Raw genomic sequence first — 27,900 nt, 5'->3', positions numbered from 1 at the left:
TCGGTAGAGTAGCCCAAATAGTTTTCTCTACAAATGAAGTGAAAAAATTGACATTTACTTAAGTGGGCCAATCTGCAGCATCCCTATGGAGCAGTTTAGAAAAACCAGATTTTTCAAATTCACTTGAATATGAACACGTTATTTTTCGTTTTTGCTTTGTTTTATTGTGTTAGTGATTGTATTTTGGGTAAGTAGATATTTATATAGGAATTTTGAATTATTATTGAAAGGATCACATGAACATGCTTTCTCAAATTTAAAATTTAGATCAATACATATATTTCTAAGAGAATGCAGTAGTTTGATGTTTTATTAAATATAATGATGATAACAAAACTTATAACAGCAAGAACAGGTTTGATTCTGGGATATAATGTTCATAAGAATATGGCATAGAAATGGGAATAATTTTGAGAAGAAAAGAATAATCTCCCAGGTTTATTAGACACGCGATCACAAATGGAAATATTATTTTCAAATTAATTATGAAAGCCTTTAACATATGGAAATAATTAATAGAAATAAAAATTGACTATTATAGTATACCGGGTGACAACGAAATCATTGTCCACGGAATCACTCAATTGTTCACGAGGTTAAAAATTTGAAATTTGAATTATAGGTACCTATAGTTCGCCTAAGCCGATATGTTTAATGATGGAACACTTGAAAATCCGTGCAGGGTTAACCGTAGATGAACCGAAGTCAAGAATTTCAAATAGAATCCTGTATATTTTTTTTGACCATTTCATTGGATATAACATTTTCTTTTCAACGATATAACACATAATGTTTTTCAAATGCTATATACTTTACTTCATTTATCTCGATAATCTCAATAGGAAGTGATATTTTCTGAACTTTGACATCAAAGGTTCCTTGTTTAGTAGTTAGTAGTTGTTACTACCACTAAAAAATGTCAACGATACTGAGCTGTTTATTTAAAATTGTCAAAGCTGATCTATATTATTGTGAGTTGATAAATACTCACTCATCTTCATCTTCAACATTTTTGTAAGTAAAAAAAGTACACTTCGATGTTAATGTTCAAAAAAATTCCAATTGGTATTTGTGGTGAAAAATTAAAATTTTTGAATTTTCATTAAAAAACTGGTCAAATTTCGTCGTTTGTCTCTCACTACATCGAGTTGTTTGATAATATTTCTATATATGACATCATAGTGTCGCCATATTGAATTTGAAGAAAATTTATTTTCCATATTGAATGGAAATGGTCAAGTGTTTTATATCCGATCAAATGGTCACAAAATATGCAGGATTCTATTTGAATTTCTTTTCTTGGGTTCACTTCCTGTTAACCCTGTATATATTTTCAAGTGTTTCATCATTAAATATATCGGGTTCCCTGAACCACAGTAAGAATCAACAAGTAAGTCCACTCCCACTACTTTCATTCATAAATTCACAAAGTTTTTGGTGACCTCGAAAACGAAGTGCGGAGCCAATTTCGTTCTTTTACCATAGGTGTGCGCTCATATAATAATGTTTTTTTTGTATCTCCCATTTTCTAATCACTTAATAATAAAACGATCAACAATAACCAACTACAAAAACTATAAACAATAATAACAACAGCAAATAAACACAAAATCAATTTCCTACCGTTTATTATAACTAATCCGATGCCAGTGGTACCGTCGAATCCTTCGATACTACAGTACTGAACGTGTTGGATGAGAATCTAAGAACGATTGAAGGTCCCCGGCAACTCGGGCTAATCACGTGGTAAGAGAGACTATATACTGTCTATAGACTGGTTATATATCTACTATATACTGGTTATATTATTCTACTGTGGTTGAAATATATTCTTATTCTGAATTTCAGATTTCTTACCTCATAAATAACTGAATGACGCAGTGATGTACAATGATTTCGTTGTAACCCAGTAGAATCTGAATGAAAACATTTACTATACATTTTCTCAATTACCTATTGCTGTGGGACCCTGTTGAAAAAGGAATATAGTTCATAATTTGTGAACGTTCTTTCAAAGTACACATTTAATTTTCCTTGCAGACAAGTTTTAGGTTGATATTTGGTTAAGATAAATTAATGGAGAAATAAAAAATGAGAATTCATTCTTGCCATATTCTCTTTTTAGGTAGCAAGAATGGCACAAATTTGAAAAAAGCAGTTGAAGATTATTACCTGAACTACGACTATGAAGTAGCCAATAACTCAGTAAACATAGAATTCAAATCAGAATCACTGATACTACCAAATCCGGAAAGTTTAGATTCTAAATACACCATCGATATACTACCAAATGTAGAGCTTCCTGATGACTCTCTAGCAGATTCAGATTTACGTGATCATGATTTCATAGACAATATAATGTACGTTTACTATGGCTCGCAGCATAGAAATGTTGGAACATACGGCCCAGAAATTATTATCATAGGGTCAGTACTTAGTTGCGCAGCTCAGCTGCTAACCATTTTTTGTGTGCTGCTCAAGAAAAATCAGAGAGGGGAGAGAATGATGACTTATATATTTTTCCAAATAATGGGAACTTTCTGCATATCCAATTTAATTTTCATGTTGGGAGTTTATGTAAGTTGAATTGAAATCAAGATTAATAAAATTTGAAACGAAAAATACTGCCCTTTATGTCTGAGTTATATAAGAACATATAGGCTTTTACAATCGTAGTCACGATTGAAGAGAATAAAATCTAGCTGGTAGGCAGTAGTAGTAACGGCTCGTACATTGGAGAACAGGGGAGGCTTAAGTCATATAGACTATATACACACAGAAAAGTCCGCCGGAGGCACGAAAATTTTTATGTTGTTGCACGCTTTGCTTAATACTAAAGTTAGGGCATGGGCATGACAATGCGTAAAAAGTGCATGAGGAGCTCTGGACTTTATTTTAGTTTGTAAACCATTTAAATGGCCGGCCATGACCGCAATCTAATCATAGGTTTGCGGAATTAAGTTTTGCCTAAAATTATAGGTGTCATACGTACGAATTAAAAAATTAAATAAATCGACAGCTGTGCGCCCAGATGAAACATCATGAAAACCCATAAAACATTCTACCACATTACCATCTTTTACATATCTAAAAACGATTGAAAGTTATGATGTACAAGTAATATCGGTAGTTTCATTAATTTCCCATGCAAAAAAAGAAACCCTTTCAATCTCCTTGCTTATATTTTCCTTAATAATGTATGCCACAATGTCTATAATAAGCTCATTTTGGATGGTTTTTGAGGTGCCCGAAAAAACGCTACCGTTTAAAAAGGTGCCAAATTGTGAATCATATTTGCCATAACACGAGCTAAATTTTTTGAATCGGACTATCCTATTTTAGACCACGTTTGGTATTCGGTTTGCACGAAAAATAAAACACAGGGCCAACAAAAAAGTTGGCAGACAAATCTTTTAGTACTTCAGGTTCTTTTCGACCACGGCCTACCAGCAGGGATTTTTTTCTCTTCAATTGGAGTTGAGTTTTCAATAATATTGTAAGTAAACTATTTTAATTTTTTTTGAGATACTCAATCAATTCAATAATTTTAATTATTTCTAAAGAACAATGAACTAAACTAGTAACCTTTTGAAATATTGAACTATTTTGTTGATAATAATGACAATTTTATTTTCTTTCATCGGTTATAAAAGTTATTACCGATGTATGTACGTGGGTTGTTAAAAAAATAAGGTGAATGTTCAAATTCGTATCAGTATTCGATCAGCTATTTTTTTATGTTGGGACACTCGTCTCGATCATATGTTCACAGTTTCGGCTGTTGAGCATGTTAAGTTTGTTGATGAGAGGCATAAGAGTCAGAAGTGTTTTGGTGTGTTCGGCGATTTTCTACTGTTTACAAGTTTTCCACAGAAGGCCGATGAAAATGTTGAATCGTCGAATCACTATTAGAGAAGTTGCTGAGGATGTCGGCATGTTAGTTGGCTCATGCCATGTCATTTTTTCGGAAATTTTGGGCATGAACCGTGTAGCAGCTAAGTTCGTTCCAAAATAGCTGAATTTTTATAAAAAAAAACCGTTGCATGAGCATCGCTCAGGAATTGTTGAATGATCTCAATGGTGATCCAGATTTGCCTGAAAGAGTCATAACTGCTGACGAATCATGGGTATATGGTTATGACATCGAAACCAAAGTCCATTCGTCCCAATGAAACAGGCCAGGAGAGCCAAAACCAAAAGAAGCACGCCAAGTTCGATCAAATGTCAAGGTTTTGCTCAGTTTTCTTTAATTACCATGGTGTAGTGCATCAATAGTTTTTGCCAAATGGTTGAACGGTCAATAAGGAGTATTATCTTGAAGTTATGTGCCACTTGAGAGAAGCAATATGAAAAAAAAACTGTATTGCAGAAAAACAATTCATGGCTTTTTTTTGCCAAAAATAATCATGCCTCGGCCACCGTATTCACCAGATTTGACCCTAGCGACTTATTCCTATTCCGAAGATTGAAGAGACTCATGAAAGGACGGTGCTTTGCGACGATTGAGGAGGTAAAAACCAAATAGCTGAGAGCTCAAGGACATACCAAATGGTGCATATCAGAACTTCTTCGAGGATTGGAAAAAACACTGGCACAAGTAATACACTTGAGGGGGCTACTTTGAAGGGGAGAAAATGTAAATTGATGAATAAATAAATACTTTTCGAGAAAAATTACAATTTACCTTATTTTTTGAACGGAGTAGTAAATGTTTGGAATTGTCCAAGTATCTCAAAAAATTATGAGGGTTATTTAGGAACAAATGCAGATAAATTTCTCTGGAATATTGTTTTATTTTTTTTTTCTGTTCAACCATCTGTACAATATTTTAACCATGAAACATGTTATATTTACAAGTGCGTAAACACTGATTTGATTTCATATTGAGTTTGGCTGATGCTATGATATATTCACTATCTGCGGTCCATTAGAAACAGTTTTTAATCTTCATTGGCATAAAATGATTGTAAAATACTCCCCATACCAGAACAAAAACACTGTCTCTCGATACATACTCTGTTAACACATTTTAGCATATCCAGATTTTGTAATGATACTAACCAAGTTGGCACTCTGATGAAATGATAGTTCTAACTCATTGGTTAGCAAAACTCGCGTCGAGACACAACCGTACTTTAGTTTTTGTGTGGGGACGTGATTTAGTTTTTAATCTTTAAAAGTTCATTTTTCGGTTCAGGATATTATTATTTTGGAAAGTAGATTAGTACTGCTAAGCATGTCACACTCTGGCAAGAATAACGTAACAACTCAAAATTGAAAAAATATGATTTGATGTTAGTCTTGTAAAAATATAAAAAATATTTTTAACTTACATAAAACAAGTAAGTGAATCAATTCCTTGGAAATGAAGGTATATGTTATAGTAATTATCCTTTTCAAACTATTTGGACCCCGATTTTACAATACAGAGGAACCCTGATTTCGCTGTTCTGTTCTATTTGGGGTTGTGTTATTACTTTTTTCAGGGTGCGATATGACTTATTTATAAGGTGGTAATGCATTTTATAAGTTTATACCATCCGTTCGTCTTCTCGCTCTATATATTATTTATTAACTAACTCGTTTTTCAAGGCCACAAAGAGCACAACAAAATGCCTCATAATATCCCTCATATTATATTTTTTACATCTGATGACAGCAGTATGGGTGTGCTTGTATTGTTTCTATGTATATAAACGATTTTCCAACAATGGACTCGTCAAAGAAAGGCATCTCAAAGTTAAATACTTCAACATTGCTGCTTACGATATTCCAACATTCCTAACTTTGGTAATTGTCAGTTCCATTCTAATTTACGAAATTTTAAAAAAACTCTCTTCCAGGCCACATATTTTATAGCACCGCAAAGCTATGAATCTAAACGATTCTGCTTCATCTCGGTTCAGAAAGGAATGATTTTGAACTACATGCTGCCAGTATCTGTCCTTATAGTGTTGACAACTATATACTCCCTGAGTGGAATCAGAAAAATCAATATGGAATTATCAAAACTAGAAATCAATAGTTCCGCTGAATCTCTCAATGCTCTTCGCAACGAACTGGAATTTCTGAAAGAGAAAAAGGATGACTATATGGATGATGAAATAGTTAGTCTGAGAGAATCAAAGACTTGCTTAAAGTCTCTTTGTATCATACAGACTTTGTATGATATAGTTTGGTTTGTGGTAGTTTTAGCTCTGGAGAATGTCAATGATAGTAATGGAATGGCTGTCATATATGCTATCATGTCATGTCTGTTGGTAAGTTTTGATTGCTACTTCAAATGTGAAAATTATTCAAAATTGAATATTCTCAAAGCGAACTACTTCATTATTGGAATATACTGTGTGTTATTTTTTTGCATCTCAAAGAAATTTTGAGCTGATTTTTGACTTATGTCGAAACAATATGATCGATTTTAATGGAGTACTTTTCATTTGCGGGGAGCTTGTACGTAGAAGCAGAAAAGTTTATGAATATTTTTAGGAGAGATTAATTTTTGGGAAAGATAGGTTTTGGCCAATTTAATAGTTGTCTTTCAACTATTTTTAATTGCAAGTGAGCCGTGAGAATGTATTACTTCAAAATATGTTCTCAAAATTCAGAATTACTCATTGAACTGACATTTCGTTGTAAAATATATAGTTTCTAACGAAAAACAACAATAAAAACATGTCAAAAACTACACCTCACGATTTGATCTCCACAAACTTTATTTGAAAATTATATCACATGTTTTGCTAGCACAGTAGCTTTTTCAAGTGATTCAATCACAGCGATTCAATGCCAGCGAAACATGTTTCACTGACACAGTAGCTTTTTCAAGTGATTGAATCACTTGAAAAAGCTACTGTGCTAGCAAAACATGTGGTATATTTTTCAAATGAAGTTTGTGGAGATCAAATCGTGTTTAGAAACTCAAATAGCTTTATATTACGCTAAATTATAAGCAGCTTCTTGGGTTTTGAATAGGGAGTCTGGGTTAGTGTGCCAGAAGACCTGGGTTCAATTTCAGGTCAAGTCATATCTCCAATAGTTTCTGAATCCTCAAACTATCCGAAATAATATAAAATACGAAAAATAGGAATAATTTTCAGATTACTTATTATTATGCAATTTGGTTGAACTCAGGGTTTGTAATTCAGTGAACTGGTGTTTAAACCACTCCAATGAGTTTTTTAACCATTCATTTTTTTAACTATTTGAAATCGAATAAATTAAGAACAAAAGAGGGTATTTTTGAACGCTTCTTCAAGTTGTTTCCTGTTTTGAAATTTAATATTATTTCCATTTGGGATATCCTTCACAAATGAATTTTATTTTAAAATTTTGAGAAAGACCTTTTTGACATTCTACTTCTACAATAAGTATTGGAAAATTGTGAATGGAGAAAGTAATTAACTTCAATGAAATCTCTTTACTGGAAGAAACAACTATTTTCAAGGAGGTGGTTACTGAATTACAAGGAAATTACTTTATCCAAATCGGTTAGTACTCCACATATTAGTTATGAAATTGAAGCAGATATCCTGCGAAGAATATAAAAACTTCACTTACATGAAAAACTATCACATTCTTGGTGTTCGTCAAAGTTTTGGGTAAAGACACTTGTCTCCATCTCTTCATCAGCACCTTTTTTGGTCAAATTTGAAAGGATTACCACATTTATCGTTAATTGAACAATATACTATCTTTATTGATATTTTCAAGTTGAAATTGTAATGTATAATAAATTCAAGAAGTTTTGATTCACAGTATTTTCATTGTGATAACAGGAATTAATGGAGATTTTTCAAATGAAAGTGATCACAAAAAGTTTTTCAAGTCTTTTCAAAAAATTTATTTTTCATAAAAAACGATGCTAAGCTTGACAAATAAGTATTATGCCTTCAAAATGAAAAGAGAAAGTGTTAACAACTACTCTCTACTGGTAACGCTATCAGTGAGATATTAATTTTTCACTACTATTGTATAAAATTTTTCATGTGAAGAGGAAAAAATTAATATTTTTTTCAGAACTGGTACATTTTCATCAAAAGGAAAAGCCTAATGCCCACTCTCAGTGATCTTCCAGAAGAAATTAATGAAATTGTTATCGAGAAAGAACAAGAACTCATCATCACTGCCTCTGCCAATGTTTCAAGGAGAGGTTCATCAGACAGTATTCCATTACTGAATTCAGATTCTTGCACTGAAATGAGAGACCTGCGTTTAGATCAGATAAGTACTATAAGCAGTTAAATTTAAAAAAAGTTCAACAATTGGTAGAGATATTAAGTGTATCAAAAACTCGTTTTATATGATTTTAACCTAGTTGTGCCAATTAGACTAATAATGAAATTATCTGGTGAGAAAGTAGGAATTGAATTGGTTATTAATTGAATTGAAAAACACATACTTAATTCAATACAATGAAAATGGTATGATGTTCCAAGTAGGCAACTGAAAGCAGATATTCATGAAAGACAAATTATTTCATGTAGTGAATTGATGTAATTATGAAATGTTTTGTAATTGATAGATTAGATAACTTGATTCAATGAAAATACATGTAGACTATGGAATAGAACATGTCTGACCAGCAAACTTATGAATTTATGTCAGAAAGGGATAAATATTACATCAGTGAGACTTTTCCAGTTAGTTTTTCCTATTTACAATACTGTTCAACTTGGAGACCTTCCCCTGTAAAATATCAAGTTATTCTCATGGTTGAATTATCATTGGCTTAAAAAACTTTTCAAGCACAACAAAACTGTAAAAACACTAGTCTCGACGAATGTTTTCAACATTGTTGGCAACAACTGTAGATAACTGGTCACTAGTAGCTGAATTGGTAAAAGTTTTCACAGTTCTGGTTTCCTGATGGCTGATAGAAATTATTCTCCCAGTTAACCAGCACAAGGGTACTTTAAACTTTAAGGAAAACGGAAGACATTTAAACAATAAATAACCTGTCACGTAAAGTTTCATTAGGATATATGTTGATATGCTATTAGTGAAAGTTAATTTGACTGAAATTAGATTATATTTGGCCAGAAAAAGTGGACCTTTCATTGGCGGGGGCTGCCGATTCAAATGTATGTCAACTATTACACTCAACAATAACCATTTAATTTAAAAGACATGATTATTTGATATGCGGGCACCGAAAACTGTAAAATTTATGAAATATCAAGAAAATATTCAATAATTCTTCACCACATAGATACACGGGACAAACGCATGTTTTTTCTGAACTTTATGAAATTAGTTGTCACTCACACCACAATGATGACAAATTGTTAATCCTTTATATTGATGTTATTAGCAGGAGAATTGAACTGGACGAACTAATTATCAGATTTATTTTATTCCGAATACAAAACTAAAATTAGCACCAAACTCGAAAATCTAGAAAAACAAGTTTCAATGTTATAAGATTACACAGGCATTTACTTCAAATGTGGTTTACAGAGCTACAAATTTGGATTGAAACTAAACTTTTTAACTTTTTACCTTCAAATTGTTTGCAAATATGAAAAGAAAATGTGCAATTGAGATACAACTGAAATTTACAAAAACATTAAATAATATCTAAAGTAAATTTAAAGGTGAACACGCCTGATGACGCTATTGTATAGTGACACGTTGCGGAAAAAATCAAAGAAATAATGTTGAAAAACTCCCTTATATTTTACCACCACCAGAACTGTGAACTACGAGATTTTTTGAAGAAAAAACTTAAAACACTTCAATTATTTATGCAAAAATTTAAACTCTACATGGAACAATTTCGGGGATATGTGCGAAAAAAACAGAAAACAAATGATTGATTCTCTCTCCCAAATCCGAGGCTCCAGCATAAGACTTTACCGCATTCACAGTAAAGGCAGTTCGCAATTTTTAGAGCAATTATTAAAATAAAAACAAGAATAGATGAAATTCCTGAGATCTTTTGAATGATTGCAGTTCAATTTGAACTTATTTTGCAGGTTTGCAGGTCATATATTTTCATCTGAAAAATAACTGAATGATAAGAGGTATAATTAGACATTACTCTAATGAAAAATCTTTTTTCCTTAGTAATTACAAACAAATTAATGATGTGAAGTCACATAATGTAATTTCTTACCATTTCTCTATTCTAAACAAAGTAACAAGGGCCACTATATACCCATTGGAAATGTGATTTAAAATTTACTATAAATTAAACTTATTCTGTGTGTATATGATCAGAGTTGTTTACAATTTTTAATATTTACTGAATTGTACATATTTTTGCAAAAATCTCTCAACAAAAAATTCAAAGTGTTTCTGAATTTCCTCATCAGCTCAGTGTCACTCCCTATGAAATGATTATAGGAACATAATTGACATTGACATCGGCCTATATCAGTATTATTCTAGTGTGTAAGGATTTTTCTCAAAGAAAAAGCACAAATTAACCTTACGTAAAAATTTAATAACGAGTAGAAAAATGTTAAAACCAGCATTGCTGGCATTTAAATAATAAATGTTGTTGAAAATCTAAATGTTTTTTTTCATCCCCTAATCCCTAGAAAAATGTTTGCTGTAGAAATTTCTTTAAATACTGGTTAAATCAACTGTATTACCAAAATAAAATATATATTTAACATATACAATATCTGGCATATCAATTAAGACAACACTTGTAAATATATCATACATGCATATGATCAGATTTCCAAAAAATGCAACAAATATATCAAACTTTAAAAACATGATTACAATGAAACTTTTCATTATATATACAAGTAAAAAAAAAATAAAAACATTACGATGAGTCAGAGTCTGACTCAATTTCGGAACCAACATCATTTTCCTCGTTATGATCTTCTTCACTACTGTCTTCCTCCCATTCGTTTTCACTCTCACTATGAACATCCATTGCAATATCGTCTTCTTCAGAATCACTAGATTCTGTAATAAAACAAAAAAAAATGTTCAAGTAACAAAAAATATCTACTTGTTTATTAAAATGCTTCTATAACCAAAGTAGCTGTCTCATAATATTGTTGCGAACCTAGTTTTCAAAACTCGTTCGGTTTTGTGCAAGTTTTAACAACTCTATTTGATTTATTGGCGTTTCAGAAATCCAAGATTGTTTATACATTTTCGTCAGTTATATACTCAAACAAGTTGTATTGCAGTTCAAGACCGTTGAGTTTCATTTTTCAATAAGTTTATTTTAATTATATCCACAATTGTGGATATATTAGGAGAACGGTCAATTTACGTCAAAACCAGGAATTATACGGACACATGAAATTCAGTTAAGCCATCAGTATTAGGACCTTACATTTCTTCAATATTGAATTTTGTGTACAAAATTAAACATTTAAAAATGAGTGTTCAGAAGCCCAGCGGCAATACAACATTTTCTGATGTATCAGTAATATTTATACTGTACACATGTATGTACTTTTCCACTATACTGTAGGTCAATTTTTAATGTTTGTGTTAACAAAACCATGTTTTAAGTATCTACAGCATCGGAGTCAGTTTGTTTTTTCCAGTAACTTTTTTCACTCTTTTCGAATACTATTATCACCCTTTGTATTTTGATTGTAACTCTGAAAAATTTTGTAAATTTTCACTTGAACTAGCTTTATTCAATGAGTTCATATCATTATAGATGGATTCCGGTGCAACTTGTTGCATGAGTCCATTTTCAAAATATACATCCCTTTTTAAAAAACATAAATCGAGCAAAATGTTGGTGAAAACAACATCATGCAAAGGATTGAAAAATGTTTAGAGCGAATTAAACCATGTATGGAACCGTTTCTTCAACAAAATCTAATATCTCTCACCAGTTGTCAACACCTATACCACAGATTAAATACAGATGCGAAAGCTAGGCCTCCCGCCAGAACCTAGTTTTTATACGCATGTGCAGTTACAGGTGGTTTCAACTTCAACCTCAATTTTCACTTTCCACCCAACGTTCCTTTGTTATTGTTTACAACTTTAATTTCAGTAACTATTGGAATATAATAAAATTTGTGAATAGGTGAAATATCTTTTATACAGGAGAATGTTTCGCAAAGGAGGAACAGTTTGTGTTGTTGTTCGTGGTTGTTTTACAAAAACTGGGGAAAATACAAGGTTGTTCAGAATTCAAGAGAATTCTATAAGGTAGGTAAATGTTAATAATTTTCATTTCTCAGCATTATCTCAACGCAGTTTTTTGAACATTCTATTTATAATCATTTGGAAATGTCCCATGCAAATAAATTGATATTTTGTTAATGTTTTTTTAGGGCTGCTTGTTGGCTACGGTTATGTAACAGAGGATTTATTAGGTATCCATGCCTTGCATAGAAACTATAGGGTACGTGAGAAACATTTTGCCAAAGAAGTCATTTCTCAATCTGGAACTCGTTAACATCTATTCCAAAATGCAGTTCCATCCATATTTCCTCACAGTGCCACTAAGCACTTCTTGGAAGTTATCAATGATGATAATTGCGAAGGACCTCCTAAGAAAATTGCTGTCTTGGATGGGGAGTACCATTTTGCATGTTCTTAGTACATATTTTTTTGAAGGATACCTACGTTGTGTCCCAAGTTTACATATTGATTGTAATATCTTCTACATTTCTAAATGATAATTTGTTATTTTTGGACATTACAAGTAACATCTTCATGCACGCAGAAACCATAACTTCTCCTCCAGCTGCTACAGATATGTCAGGTATGTTTTTATGAAATATGAGGAAAGAAAACAATATCAATTATTATTCTATGATATTATTTACACACATGATGTATGTACCAGTTTAAAAAGAAATTAGGGTAAATCAAGAGTTTTATCAAATTATATATCACTATATGAATGAATTACATTACAGTTTTTTCCAGTCCCAGGTCAGAGAGGTCTTCACCTTCTTCAAGTTGTAACGTCTCTCCAACAACTGGTACTCAAACACAAGCATTTTTGAGCTGTGGAACTCCACGAAAGATGAAGTTGCGTGAGAAACTAAGAGCTATGACAAGGAAAAAATGCATGAAAACATCCAGTCATGAGAGAGATACGACTCTAGAGGACTTCAATGAGATGTATGACAAGTTTCTGAGTGAACCTTTATCAGGAATTGTCAAAACACAAGCCAAATTGAAGAAATTAAATCCGCTCAGCAAGAAGGTATTCCACCGAATACAAACAATTTGCAATAACACTTCATTTTTTGGGGCCTCGAGCATTTCATGAGTAAATTGTTCTGTCTTCTGTCTTCGTGGTATTAGCCAGGAGAGTAGTTGTTTTCTGATAGGCGTCAGCCCATTCAACCTACTACGTATTAATCGACCCCGTCAGTAACTTATTTATAATTTTTACTTCTTTTTATTTTTAGTGTATTATATTGTATCTATTATATTGTATGTGATAAGGTCATCCTTGTAATTAGACCTATATTCGAGACTGACTTGAACGTTTAAAGTTCATTTCTTTAGATTTGTTTACTGCCAGTCTTCAAGCATGGCCCACTGACTAATAAGAAAATATACAAAATGATTGAAAATATTCCTAATTTTTATCAAATTTCACTACTGAACTTAATTGATGATATCTACTTATCTCTGTAATCAAATTTGTCAATATGCAAGTTTCTTTATTTCATTATAATGTACCACAAAAATACCATCACTTTTTATGTGAACAGCGAAAGCATGTTTTTTCAGTGTACATTAAGAGGAAATAGTTGAAATCAACCAAACCTTTTTCTCCGTGTATATCAAGGTGGTATACACATCATATTCAAGGTTACGAATTTTGAGCCATAGAACATCTCAAAGGCGGCATCAAAGCTTTCGCATCTGTATTTAATCTATGCCTATACTATCAAACAGAATAATTTTGTTGTTGTGAATTCAGAAGTCGAAAGTAAGCTGAACATATGGACTGAAGCAGTCACTGAAAGTACAAGAGAAAAACAATTTTATTTGCCCCTTAAATTTCTTTGTCTTTAATGAATGTATCTTTCAGTGTAGGCCCGCAAGAGTTATTGTGGTATTAGCAAACATAGTTACATGACAAAAAGAGTTATTAGCAAACACCACTTAATAATAATCTTTATTGGTTTCAGAGACCTAAAAGGTATAAAAACAAGTCAAAAGAAATTTGAACTTGTTTCGTTTGTGAAGACTTATAGGTAGAATTTGAAATTACTCTATAACTCTTTTGTATTTAATAACAACTTTAGCACGTGGAATATACATAATTGTGACATCAACCAATCAGATAGCATTTTGATGTCATTATTTCTTATTTGAATAACACTTTATTGTGATTTCACCTGAGTTTACAAAACCGCGGCCTATGTTTCACTATATAATAGCTTCTTCAGGTGTGAAGCGCATGTAAGGGTTTTGTGAAATTTCAAGTGAAAATCATACAAAAAAATGTTATTTGAATCGGTTATAACGGACTTTCATCAAGTATCCTCCAATTCCATCCTATATATAAATTATTGGTTGAATATATTAAGTGAACATTTAATGATAATATCTTGTGAAACGAGTGCGATATCTATGGGAGAATACAATGCAAAATTCTACTTTTCATATTGGTCTTACCTTTATCATTATATACAAGCAATGGTTCTTCATTCTCGTTTTCTTCATGAGAACTGCCACCAACCTGAGGTAGTAACAATTCTAACCTTCCCTTTAACATGTTGAGTGGTGTGAGTGGAGCTAGTCGACTTGCTATACTTCCTAAAGTTGAGCCAAAGAGATCAGAAAGATCTGGATTGGACATGAGGATACCAGCATGAATTTGTAGAATATGTTTAAACCATATGGCACCTATTTGGCTCCTGAAAAATAAGTGAAAATTAATAAACAATAATGTGGAAATTCAAATAATCAATTATAGTATACAAAAAAAGAAGTCTTACTAATTAATCAATCAACTTTCTAAGAAAATCAAGAAATGTACAAGAAATTTTTTCTAATTATTTTTAGGTTTTGTCAACTGAAAGCATTGTAGAAGAACAGAAAAAAAAGAGACTTTTGCATCCTTATGATTTTAAGTGAAACTATATGAAAAATTCCGACTTAGAAGCAAATATTTCACATATTTCAAATTTACAAAGCGTAGAATAAAATGAAACCGATGAGATGGACTAAAAATATATGAAATTAACTTATCCTTCAAAGAAACGAAGTATACACGATAATATAAAATAACCAATGTGAATTTCAGTGAATCCTAAAAAAGTCTTTCTCAATAATTTCATACACTATGCCTCCACAAAGTTTGTGGAGGTATAGTTTTTGAATAGTTTGTGAAGTTCTTTCAAATGCTTTTCGTTTATCTAGCAGCATCTCGCTGAAAACCAAATGGTCACTTACAGACTGGTTTATAGTATTATTCTTGCAGGGAAGCTCTGCAAGAATTTTCTTTCAAAATATTCATTTTCTCAATTCATACGTGTTTATCCTCGACACAGACTTATTTGATTTCTGTTATAGAGAGTAGTTTCAATATTTGTAACAGAAATATTAGACGGATTTTTTTTTGCCAAGTGTTAAAACATCCTAATACTGTCGGCTATTCCCAAGGTACTATTCACGGTGAAAAGAATTTTCTAATTGACATCACACAAAAATTTTTGGAAACGTGTTGTAGCTGAATACACATGAAAAACCTATGCCCCTCAGAATATTGTCGAATAGGAAACTAGAATGCAAGAACGTCAAATACTTCCTATAAATTAGATGCTTCTCAAGAAATTTTCTGTGCTAGCAAAAAAAAGATAAAATCACAGGAACTTACTAATTTTGATGTGAATAGTAACATAAAAATATAAACATTAAAATATTTGAAATTTACAGAGACAAGTGAATATTTGCTGATTTTCGAGTATGAGGGACGTCAGTCCTTCACTTTTAATTTTATGGATTTTCATTTTTCCTGAATATTTTCGGTTTTCCAGGTCACTTGGTACCCCGTCCAATTGTACCACAAAATAGGTGATTTTGCTAAAATGAGCCGACTATCTCTCAAATTTAAAAAACATTTGCTACTCTATCGAGGCAAAAAAGAAACTGTTCAAAATCAGTAATAGATTGAACCCTAAAAGTATTAACGTATATCATACTTTCTTTACTTTTCAAATACAAATTTGTATTTTTATATTGTGTTAAGATTCAGCAAATAAGGGATTAAAAAACTACAGAGAAATGTATATGATATGGATTTTCAAAAAACCAGTTACTATTACTTCACTGATTTACAACATGAAATATTGAAAGTTTTTTAATATATATTTTTTTACAGAAAATATCTATATATGAATTTTATTTAAGAGTTCATTTGACAAAAATTACACATAAAAAATGTCAACAGTTAAAAAATGTTTTTAAAGAACATTGTCACTTTTTTCAGTTCATTCATATCGGTTTTTACTTTGAATTCTGTTCTGGAAATAACAAAAAAATGACATAAAAATTTACTTAAGAAGTTACTAATTTAAAATACTTACGACAAAGTTTTTCCTTCAATAAACACACTCAACTCTTGTATCAAAGGTACTAATACAGTTATGTTCAGTCTTTTGATGGTATTTCTGATAACATTCTCTTCTCTTTTGCACAGAACAGTTCTCAATATATTTTTATCCTTACTATGCAGCCCCTGAACCAACAATTGTGCGACATTATTAGATTTTGGTATCTTTGAATCACCATCTGCCTTATTCAATTCCAGATTTTCCAATCTTTTTTCCATTGGTACCTCTAATCGACCATCATTTTTTCTTTTTTTGGTAGATATGCTGGATGTTTGAGAAGTTAGATAATGTACGTCATTACCTACAATTGGGGTTATTGTTTTGGATTGTTCATCTGGTTTGGATATCGCTAATGTTCGAGGATCTTTCCGTACCAAGCACAGGTGTCTTTTTGGGGAAACAATTGACTGAAAATAAGAACATTTGGCAATCAAATTATTTCTAAGAACAACAATATGGTCAACCTACCACATTTTCAAATGTTAAAACAATTTCAGTGCCATGGCCTATACACAAGATATCATCATCCCTGTATATGGCACCAAAAATTCTAATTGGTGTAACAGTATTTTTTGAATGCCCAGCATCTGAAACTACTTGGATTGTTGTTTTTGGCTTCAATGGTTTACCACATTTTCTGGAAAATAAAAGGAAACTTATTCATATTGATATATTGAAGCTTTCATTTTAAAAATAAGTTAAGAAATAAAAGGTGAAACCAGAACCTCTGGCACAGAATAAATACAAAACACTTTTCCCAATCACCAGAAATGCAGTACGCTTCTCAACGTACTTCACCAACCGAGTTGACATCTTCAAAAAGATGAAGATAACTAATTAAGTTTTATTCGTCTCCAACTTGGTAAGTGAAGAAAAGAGTATTGCATTTCTGGTGAATAGGAAAATTAGTTTGAAGTTACGAAATATTGATTTCTAAACCATAAGGTATCATAATTAATTTTCTACTTTCATGTATACAGGGTGTAACTAAATAAGTGTAAAACATTTAATGAGGTGATTCCTCATCAAAAAAAAGATAGGATCTTTCATATAAAGAAATTTCATTGGATCATCCCTTGTTAAGATACAGCCCCTTAAAGGGGGTACATAAAATTTGTATAATTTTTTTCACAAGCACTAAAAAAGTTACAATATTGAAATTAACCTGACGTTTTGTACTACCAAAAAAATACTTTGCCAGAAATTTTTTTGGTTTACCCCATGGTTGTAAGGTGTGGAAAACGCAACCCCTAAAATTTATTTCCAATGTAACTTTTTGTCTTATTATATTCATTCGATAGCCTGTTTCATTCTAAACAAAAAATGTCTCTTCGGTTTTTTGCCCAAAATAAACCAGTTCGCAGCAAAAAATTATTTCAGGAACAACTACAGAGATACATCGTCATAAATGCAAAAATACGAAACTAATCTATCTAGTAGGTCGCTATTAGCGATAGTGACAATTAAATTGGTATGACGCTGTCAGTTTGTGAATTTTCGAAATTGAATTAATACTAATTGTGTGTTGTTGTTCTGTTCTTAATTTGTTACTTTAATAATTCACTTGTTATTAAAATGGCATACACAAATGAGGAAATGGCTGATAGGCATTACGTTTACAGTCTGTCGCAGGGAAATGGGTTAGAAGCTTCTAGAAGATATGCTGAAATGTATCCTCAGCGGCAGCATCCTTCACATAGAATATTTGCTCGACTTCATCAACGATTACGAGAATATGGTTCATTCGACAAAAGAACGCAGTACTTAATTTGATTGAAGAACAACCTACTACCAGTACTAGAAAGATTGCTTTCCAGCTAAATGTTGATCATATGACGGTATTTCTAATTTTAAAGGAACAACTCTTATACCCTTACCATCTGCAACGAGTACAGGCACTGTTACCGTGAGACTTTCCGAACCGTCTGGAATTTTGCAATTGGATGCTGTAAATGATTAGAAGAAATTGTGATTTTCTGACAAGATTATTAACTTTCATAATTACCACATATGGGCTGATGAAAACTCTCATGCTATTGTCGAAACTATCCATTAAGAACACTTTTCTCTTAACGTGTGGCTCGGAGTTATTGGGGATGATTTAATTGGGCCTCATTTTCTACCTCCTCGATTAAATGGTGAGGCATACGTTCAATTTTTAAGAGGAGTGCATCCAGTACTGCTGGAGGAAGTTCCTTTGGGCGTCAGAAGGGATACAGCATTTGGTTTATTGTACTTCTGTTCGCGATGTAGAGTACTTAAGAAACCGCATCATCGATGCGTGCAGGGTAATCAGAGAGATTCCAGGAATATTTGAGCGAATACATGGCTCAATGCGCCGACGTCTAGACGCATGCGTAATGTCTGAAGGTAGACATATTGAATATTTACTATGATTTCTACATGTTGTGTGTTTTGTAATTAATAAATTAGTTTTGTTTATTACCCTTTAATCGTTTAATACAGGTACAAATAACAATAAATCCAGTTCGCATTTATGACGATGTATCTCTGTAGTTGTTCGTAAAATAATTTTTTGCTGCAAACTGGTTTATTTTGGGCAAAAAACCCAAGAGATATTTTATGTTTTAAATGAAACAGGCTATCAGAAATAAATTTTTAAATGGTAAACAAATAATAAGACAAAAAGATATATTGGAAATAGATTTTAGAGGTTGCGTTTTCCACCCCTTACAACCATGGGGTAAACCAAATAAATTACTGGCTAAGTGTCTTTTTGGTAGTACAAAACGTCAGGTTAATTTCAATATTGTAACTTTTTCAATGCTTGTGAAAAAAATTCTTATACAAATTTTATGTACCCCCTTCAAGGGGCTGTATCTTAACAAGGAATGCTCCAATGAAGTTTCTTTATATGAAAGATCCTATCTTTTTTTCGATGAGGAATCACCTCCTTAAATGTTTTACACTTATTCAGTTATACCCTGTATATTGTAATAAAATCAATTATTTATACTTCATTGCAATCAGTGTTTATTGTACCTGTTTACATTCATATTCATTTCATAAGTAAATTAGTTTAAGATTCGAGTGGTGTATACTAACTGGGAGTTACCCATGAATAAATAAATAATTGAAAATAAAAACCATGTATAAAATTATTTTTCCTAAACGACTCATGAAGTAAATCTTTTTACATTATGAGAACTTGTGCAAATAAAGGCATTAGTACAACAAACAAAAAATGTAAAACTAAACTTTAGACAAAAAAAAATTTTGGACAAAGATCAGGCAATTGAGATAAACCTAAAGATTGAACATTGAGTAACCATGACAGTTTGTGCTTAAAGTCAACAACTGAGAATGTTTTCCCAAATGAATTCAATCTCCAGCGATTCAAATCAAATCTGAATCACTACTTTCGAACAGGCACTGCTGTTGAAGCGCCTTAAGGATTATCCTGTAGGGCTTGTCTTTTGTACTGCTGAGTAACCTAAAAACTCCTAATGGATGGAAAAAAACATAAAACAATTCGCTAACTCTCAGCGTTCAGGCTGTATTCAAAAAGAATAAATCTAAAAACTGTGGCTATTAAATCTCATTGTTGAATTTTCGAGAAAGAAGAGTTATCTTATTGTTCACCATAATCAACAAACTAGAAAATAGCTTCAACCCATTTAAATGGGCTGTAAACCCATTTGAATCATTTTAGTGGTTTCAAAGTGTAAAATCCTCAGAGCAAGTCCTTCTTAGAGATACACATCTAAAACTTTATTCCAAAACCTGAAAAATCAAACTGGACGAACTGAAGGCCCAAAAAAAAGCAGAGCAGGAAATGTGATAATAAGAAAGATAAAGAAGGCCACTACACATATGGGGAACGTTAAAAAATAATTTTGTGCTTTGCTCAATTCCTATATCCCCATGGCCCCTGAATAGCTAAATCAACATTGATTCAATCAATTTTTGACATTCTCTTCTAAAATTCCATGCATATATATTTTATGTATATTCCACTCTTTCTGAGTGTGTTCCTGTTATTATATCGAAAAAGTAGGTAGAGCTTACTTAATAGTTTTTTTTTTTAAATAAAGTAAAATAGAGTTCAACATCTGTTTTTCAATGAATAAAAAAAAAGAGAACAAAACGGTAATTTTTCAAATATATTATCAGATGCTTCAGACATTTTTCTAACTGGTTTCTACTAAGATAACTCAATTGCGCTATTTTTTCTCTAGTCAACTATTTGTTGGCTCTATTTTTAACCATTTGCAAAATTCCTGTAGTTTTCCTTCTTACTTTAGACACAGTTAATATCAAATTAATTTTTGTAATGTCAGTACCTCAAGAGTTAGTGACATTACAAAAGTATCACTACTATTTTGGATGTAACCGACAACCATGACTTGAGTTTAAAAAAAAAATAGATTCAACCAACAAATTTAGTGATCCTGATAACAATTTCATCCAGTAAGAAAAGTAATAAAGTGAAATTATCAGATAATTATCCTCGTATCTGTAACACTTACCCATTCAGAGTATGCTGAAAGATGTGCACTACACCACTTCTTACAGTAGCAGCCAAATTTGTCGATCCGTCAGCTCCAACATGTATCGATACATTCTGAACAATATCTTCCATGAGAAAACTTGCAACAGCATTTTTTTCGTTCGAACCATCACTCAAACTCCAGCAATTTAAAAGTCTGTCATCCTATAATATATGCTTATGAATAATATTATCTTTATATATTCAATTTTGAGCAATACTTTGTTACCCCAGCTTTCATGAAAAATTCTAAATCTACATTGTTACTATATGTTGGCAGTATTGAAATGAGTGGACGTCAAAACGAGATTGTCAGATTTCAAAAATTATTATTAGTTATGCTCTAAAGGTAGTAAATTCCTCATCCACTTATTACATATGTTTTCATTCAATATTTTCATCATTTAAATATACCTTGACATCTACTCTACATACAGAAATAATTTCTATAACCAAAAAGTTTGGGGAATTAATGAAATGCATTTGAATTAAAAAAAAAAACAGGTATTCTTTCATAATTCAGCCTTCAACTGACCCAACAAAAACTATTGTTAATTTTTGTGTAGAGGTGTAGAACATAAAATGCTTTGTTTTCAGTTTGACTTTGTGAGAAACGAATCTTTATTTTGTCATATGATTATCCCATTGTTTTATTCCTGGATTTCCCTATGGAATATGAATATGGCCACACTATCCATCTATGTAGACGAAGATTCCCGTATATAATGGAACAGCAGAAAAAAGTTAGTAATAAAAAATAAGTGATAACCAGATATATACACTCCATGTAACTACACTACATGTAAGTCGAACAAGTATCTAAAAATATTGGACGCAAACACGTCATTTAGTTACATACGTCTAGTTAGAGCAAACAAACTATATTATGTGGAGTGCCTTAGGGAACAGTGCTGGGGCCAATCCAGTTTAATATTTATATTAACAACCTGTTTTTGTTGGAAACATATTCTGAAATTATAAGCTTTGCTGACGATGGTGTTTTGTTCTACTAAGACAATAAATAGTTCAATCTGAAAGTCAAATTGGAAAACAATTTGAATCATATAAAATTCTGATTTGACTACATACTCCTATCCATAAATTTCAGTCAAACTCTATATCTACCATTTAACAGCTATGACCTCTCATTAGCAAATTATGAAATCCAAATTACTGATAAACTAGCTATGAAACCCACAGCACGTAGAAAACTATGTTGGATACTTTATAAATATAAAACGATCGCGAGTATCCTCACTCAAAAGAAGATATAATCCTATATAAGAGCCTTGAAAAGTCTCATCTGAACTCTGATATCATTCTCAGAGTATTGCAGAATTACATTTGTTTCTCTTGGTATTAGTTGATGAAGAAATGTTAGTTAGGTAATTTTTGTCATTAATAATAATTTTCGAATAATGCTAAGAGATAAGACGCCTAAAGCTGAAATATTTGGTTGAACGTTAAACAATACTGTTCAATGTTTTTATCGACTTTCTCTGGATATTTTTACCTTCCACAATCGAAAAAATATCAACAATGTAATGGAGAACTTTATACACTTGTAGAAAGGACAAGCTCATTAGATTACCCTGTAAGTTACTGCGTAAATTCGAAAGTATTTTTTACAAAGAAGAGAGTTCTATTTATCAGTAACTTGTAGTTTTTAATAATTTTGACTATCATAAAAAGAGCTAAGAAATTATACAATATTTATCTTAATGTTTCAGAAGTTAATCTGCCTCCGTCTTCAGAATTGGAAAACAGTTTTTTCTTTGAACACCTTAGAAAACAGATATGTGAATTTTCACAATATAAAACAGATACTTAAAAAATACTTCTTCATCAGAAGTAAAAGCTTTAGAATTATAGTGGAATATTGATAAATATATTTTAAAAAACTGGGTAGTGTTTACATTCTATAGGTCTACATAATTTACCTATGGTGTCAAGTACATCCTTTAATATTATAGATCTCGTACTTGAAACCAATTCATAAATCCATTCAAAGTACACTCTTCTTTCAAACAGTAAAAATTTATAGAATACATAGAAAGTTTGACATGAACAGAATCAACTCAAATACCAATTTCCCTTTAGTTAATTCAAGTACAGTAAGTAATAACCAGAAATGGTATTAAGTAGAAAAAAGGTTGCTAAAATGCATTTTGGTCAGTTATGGAAACATAAATGAAACTGTTAAAGAAGCTGAAAAAAGGTAGTGTCCCACGCAGACAAAACATTTCAATTTGTAGCTAATCTGATCAACAAAATATTATCACTTTTGTATTTACCTTTGATCCGGATATGAAATAAGAATCTCTTTTGGATTGAGGTGTCACAAAATGTAAGAGAGTCACTTCCGAACTGTGTCCCGTAAAAGTTCTAAGTATTTCTTTAGCATCTACATCCATAGACTGATATTTTTTGCAGCTGTTATCACTTGTTTGCTATCTGGAATCGCCAAAACTGCAGTAACCTTTTCATTACCTGCTTTCCATTTACTGAAAACAACATACTATATTTTTGTGTTTCATTTGTATGTCAACATACCTCACAAGTGTTTTTTTCTCAAGATTCCACTCGAATACATATTGTTCAGCACCAGAGTATATTTCCTTATAATTTGCTGAAGATAAGCAAGTCAGTGATTGACTAGTTTCACTATTAAGTGTACATTCTAAATTCCCTTTTGAAATTGAATATACCAACAATAAACCTGCAGTTGTTCCCAAAACAATCTTGGGACCGAAATTTGTCCCAGAGTCTTTTCGTTTCTTCTTTTTGGGAGAAGCCCCCTGTGGAAGATAAATAAGTATAAATAAATTATTTTTTGAGATGTAAGCACATGTATTTGTACCTTATATTTAAGTGAGTTTGTTTCCATGAAATGTAAACACGTACATGGCGACGTTAAGTGAAAGTCTGGAATGAATTCTTGTTCAAAAGAATTTGTTAATGTATTCCATATTTTCAGTTTTCCATCGGTTGAAATTCCGGCAAAATATTTGCCATTTTCACAGAACTGTAAAGCCATCGTCTCCGCCATTAACTAACTACACACCACACATGTTCTAACCACAATTTTCTTCTTCCTTCTAATAGGAATTATCAATGTCATTTTATAAAAGTTCCTTTCTTCTTCTTCTTATCGTTTTTTATAGTCTTAGCTTCCTTTCGGTGCAATTGCATAACGGATGTTATGCAACAGTCGCTTCGTCCGGAGACGTAGTATGTCTTGCTTATCGCAAACTACGTCTTTATGTTGTTAATATACATTTTTTTACTAATGACAGTCTGTAATTGTTTGTGCTCACAGGTGGTTTATTTTTGATTTAGTGGTATCTGGGATTTTAACGGATATAATTAGGAATATTTGGGATATTAGAAAAATCAACCTTCTCGTTTATCTTTATACCTGTATATGGTTGTAAACCATATACCTAATCAAATCTTTGCCAATTCTGTAGTTTAAGTTTTTCAGTACTGTAATCATGTTCAAAGGAGCTGAGATTCCATTTTGAATCATTTTTTAATAAATATCTTGTGCAGGGATATCGTTGATGGGGCACTTTGAAAATATACGGTTAATTGTTTCTGATTGTCCACATTCACAGTTTTGGCTGTTACTACTCCCAATTTTAAATAAATGATATTTACAACTACAGTGGCCTGTTCTCATCCTGATAATATGCCTTCGATCCATATTCGGTATTTTCGTATACCATGGTTTTGAAGGATATTCGGATTGAACCCTGAAATACATTTTCCCTTTGTTTTGTATCTCATTTTTCCATTGTGTATAAAATTTTTAATTAATTATTTATTGTTTCAAATATGGGATGAAATTCTTTTTATCTACCTTAATATCCAGTGGAATATTTAGAGATGTACAAATTTTTGCCAGAGTATCCGCTTTTTCGTTACCGTCGATCTGTTGATGTCCGGGTATCCAAGTCATTTTGTAAGTGTAGTTTTATTCTGTTTTTGATATTTAATGTAATGTAATCGCAATTTATTTAGTTATCCGCATTTTGTATTCTTTCTATTGCACTTTTAGGATATGTGAATATTATATATTTTTTAATTTTTTTTGGCATACATACCCCAATACTTTCATGTATTGCTATAATTTCCGCATCATATATACTTATATGTTCATTCAGTCTAGCTGAAAAAGCATAATCAATCCCAGGAATGTTAATACCTATTCCCACTTTATTATTCTGTTTAGATGCATCTGTAAATACAAATGAGTATTTTCCTTAAATTTCTCAACGAATAATCAGAAGTTGTTTTTATTTCCGGTATCAGTTTTTTTAAACTTTGATTATATTATTTCAATTTCTTGAATGTGTGTATCATATTCGAAACTAAACTCGGTATTACTTCATTTTTATATATAATATTTTCAAAATTAATACATTTTTTATATGCTTCTATTAAATATGGTATTGGTTGTTTGGTCCAATAAATATTTTGTTGTTCGTGCATTATGTTAAGTAGTTCCAAAATGTCAATGATGGGTGGTCGAAAATCTATGCCTTTGATTACGTATTTGTGTGCTAGCCATTGTCGTCTAGATTCTGAATTCATTACTCCCGCTTCCGTTAATATGCCGTTTATTGGAGTTGATTTCATACACCTCAAAATCACTTTGAGTCCATGAATATATATTTGATCTAGCCTCTTTAGGTTTTTTTCGTACATGGTTTTAAAAATATGCTACCATATTCTAAGTGTGCCCTAACTATACCATTATAAGCCATCGTCATTGTTGTGGGCTCTGATCCCCACCACGTTTTGCAAAAACATTTTGTAATGTTCATTCCTTTATTTGCTTTATCAGACCGGTCGATCGGTGGCCGGGCGGTTCGACGTGGATGCTTTGTTCACTCATTCAATCGGCCGATGTGTGAGTCGATGGTTCAAGCCCCACGCTGAACGCACAATTTTCACTTGCTATCGTCCAACTCGTGTTAGGAATCACACGTTAAAAGGTAAGACCTCGTTAGTTCTTAGCTCGCACAAGTTTCGATTTCTGAGGGTTATCGTTCGTAGGGGTGCGATAGCTGGTTAACGGAAAAAACATATTTTAAACATTTTTTAATGGTGGTTATCGGGTCCATAAGCCCCATATGAATTATGGAATATAGATTTACTATGAATATCTAATGAGCACCTAATTAGCACTTTATTCTCATACCCTTACTTATCGCGGAACGTACTGTAAGAACTCGGTCCATCAGTCATAGTGGTTTTCCATAATGCCCCATATAGGCATTATGGAATCTATGTTTACTATTATTTATCTAGTGAGCACTTAATTAGCACTTAATTAGCACTTTATTTTGATTGTCTATGTATTAGTTTACGAGTATCTCAAGACTTTATTGCATATTGTTAATTTGTTTTCTCAAATCAGGTATCTCGAATTTTTTTTTCACTTATTCGCCGTCGTTTTCATCTTAATTTCTTGCAAGCACCTAATTGGCACTTTATTACCACGCTGAATTTATACCTGATAGAGCATTCGTCCTCGTTTTCGAGAGACCTGATTTTTAGATCTGTTGTTTCGCGAAATTTGAAGCTTTTGTTTATTAATTAGAAAATTTTACGATCCTCACCGTTTAGCACTTAATTAGCACCTTAACATTCATTATTTTATTATTATTCTCATTGCGTTGCTAGCATCACATACTGCTAGCAACGCAACTTTTGAGTTGCGGTGTAATTTACAAAGCACCTAATTTTTGACTTCGGTACCTAAAAAGCACCTAAAAAGTACCTAATTTTGCCGTTTTCTAAATGCGATTTCTGTACTTTGCATTGCTGGCGTAACAGAGCTAATTTTTTGGGGGAAGACGCGAACATCAAACTTGCAACCTCTATAGTCTAGAACATCGAAGAAAGGTTGGAGATTTGTCTCTCTTTCATAAGTACTTTCCCGGAAGGTGTTCAAGTGACTATATATATATATATATATATATATATATATATATATATATATATATATATATATATATATATTGTCAAAATATCAATACATGACTGAACCATTGTCTAAATATTAGGAAACTTTAATTTATTTTCCACTCTTATGTCTACTAAACACAAGATGCCTCAACCAAGCTGAACAAGAGTGAGCTTTTATTTGTAACTAACGTTACTGCAGTTTCGTCCTATATATTTATATTGTTTAAGTTTGAAAATGTCCATATAGGACGAAACTGCAGTAACGTTACTTACAAATAAAAGTGGTAAAAAACATAGAAATTTTCATTTCTCTTTTCATCATAATCTCCTACCACATAGTAACGGCTATACATCCATCAATTTATATCATTATTATAAACAATGTACTCAGCTACACAGTACTAATGAGGTCAGTGAGCCAGAAACACGTGTATACGGTTTGCAATATTTGATTGAGTTCATCTGTTCATGAACTTTTTTTATTTTGATTTACATAAAAATTTCTGACGTGAGAAATGAGAACTTTGTACACAAGTTGAGAGATGAAACAAGAAATGTTTCAAACATTGGTGCGCGCTTAGTACCTCTGTGAATGAAATGCCGAAGTACCTTGGATCTCTTACTTTATGAAGTATAAAGAGTCCAGAGGCCAATGATGGTAATTTATCACCAGATTCAGTGATTTTCATTCAAGGTGGTGATTATTTTTCATAATTCTGTTATATTTTCGTGATTTTTGTTTTTTTAACACAAATTTGAAATTGAGAGAGAGAAGAAGAACGCTGCCCTTTTGTCGCTCGCATAGTAATGCATAATGAGGAAAATGAATTAAAGACGATGAACTCCATGGATAATGATGATTTCTTAGGTATTATATGCGAAGGACAAGTCTAG

General features: G+C 31.9%; 2 protein-coding genes across 2 annotated transcripts; one reads left to right on the top strand and one right to left on the bottom strand.

Moving 5' to 3' along the window:
- LOC111514890 (uncharacterized) lies at positions 1 to 8,370 on the top strand. Its single transcript, XM_023171130.2, has 5 exons — positions 1 to 187; positions 2,126 to 2,577; positions 5,593 to 5,790; positions 5,844 to 6,260; positions 8,017 to 8,370. Exons 1-5 carry the CDS (start codon positions 130 to 132, stop codon positions 8,239 to 8,241), a joined length of 1,350 nt encoding a protein of 449 aa, XP_023026898.2. The 5' UTR covers positions 1 to 129; the 3' UTR covers positions 8,242 to 8,370.
- A 2,221-nt stretch (positions 8,371 to 10,591) lies between these two features.
- On the bottom strand, positions 10,592 to 24,333 carry LOC111514891 (WD repeat-containing protein 43). Its single transcript, XM_023171132.2, is given in 9 exon segments — positions 10,592 to 10,923; positions 14,581 to 14,822; positions 16,494 to 16,927; positions 16,989 to 17,157; positions 21,011 to 21,195; positions 23,325 to 23,440; positions 23,443 to 23,534; positions 23,584 to 23,828; positions 23,891 to 24,333. Coding segments are annotated over 9 exon segments (1,818 nt in total). The 5' UTR covers positions 24,080 to 24,333; the 3' UTR covers positions 10,592 to 10,777.
- Between the last annotated feature and the right edge of the window lie 3,567 nt (positions 24,334 to 27,900).

The sequence above is a fragment of the Leptinotarsa decemlineata genome, unplaced genomic scaffold (genome assembly GCF_025532065.1).
Source record: "Leptinotarsa decemlineata unplaced genomic scaffold, Ldec_3_MD MMD2_tig00000035_RagTag_RagTag, whole genome shotgun sequence".
In the NCBI taxonomy this organism is placed as follows: Eukaryota; Metazoa; Arthropoda; class Insecta; order Coleoptera; family Chrysomelidae; genus Leptinotarsa; species Leptinotarsa decemlineata.
Note: the sequence above shows the minus strand (reverse complement) of the source record. Positions and strands in the feature narration are given on the sequence as shown.

Excerpts from the sequence above, each read along its gene's own strand:
- LOC111514890 (XM_023171130.2), top strand. The coding sequence starts at position 130 with ATGAACACGTTATTTTTCGTTTTTGCTTTGTTTTATTGTGTTAGTGAT. Across the intron at positions 2,578-5,592 it reads TTTTCATGTTGGGAGTTTAT|GCCACAAAGAGCACAACAAA; the intron begins GTAAGTTGAATT and ends TCGTTTTTCAAG. Across the intron at positions 6,261-8,016 it reads CTATCATGTCATGTCTGTTG|AACTGGTACATTTTCATCAA; the intron begins GTAAGTTTTGAT and ends TATTTTTTTCAG.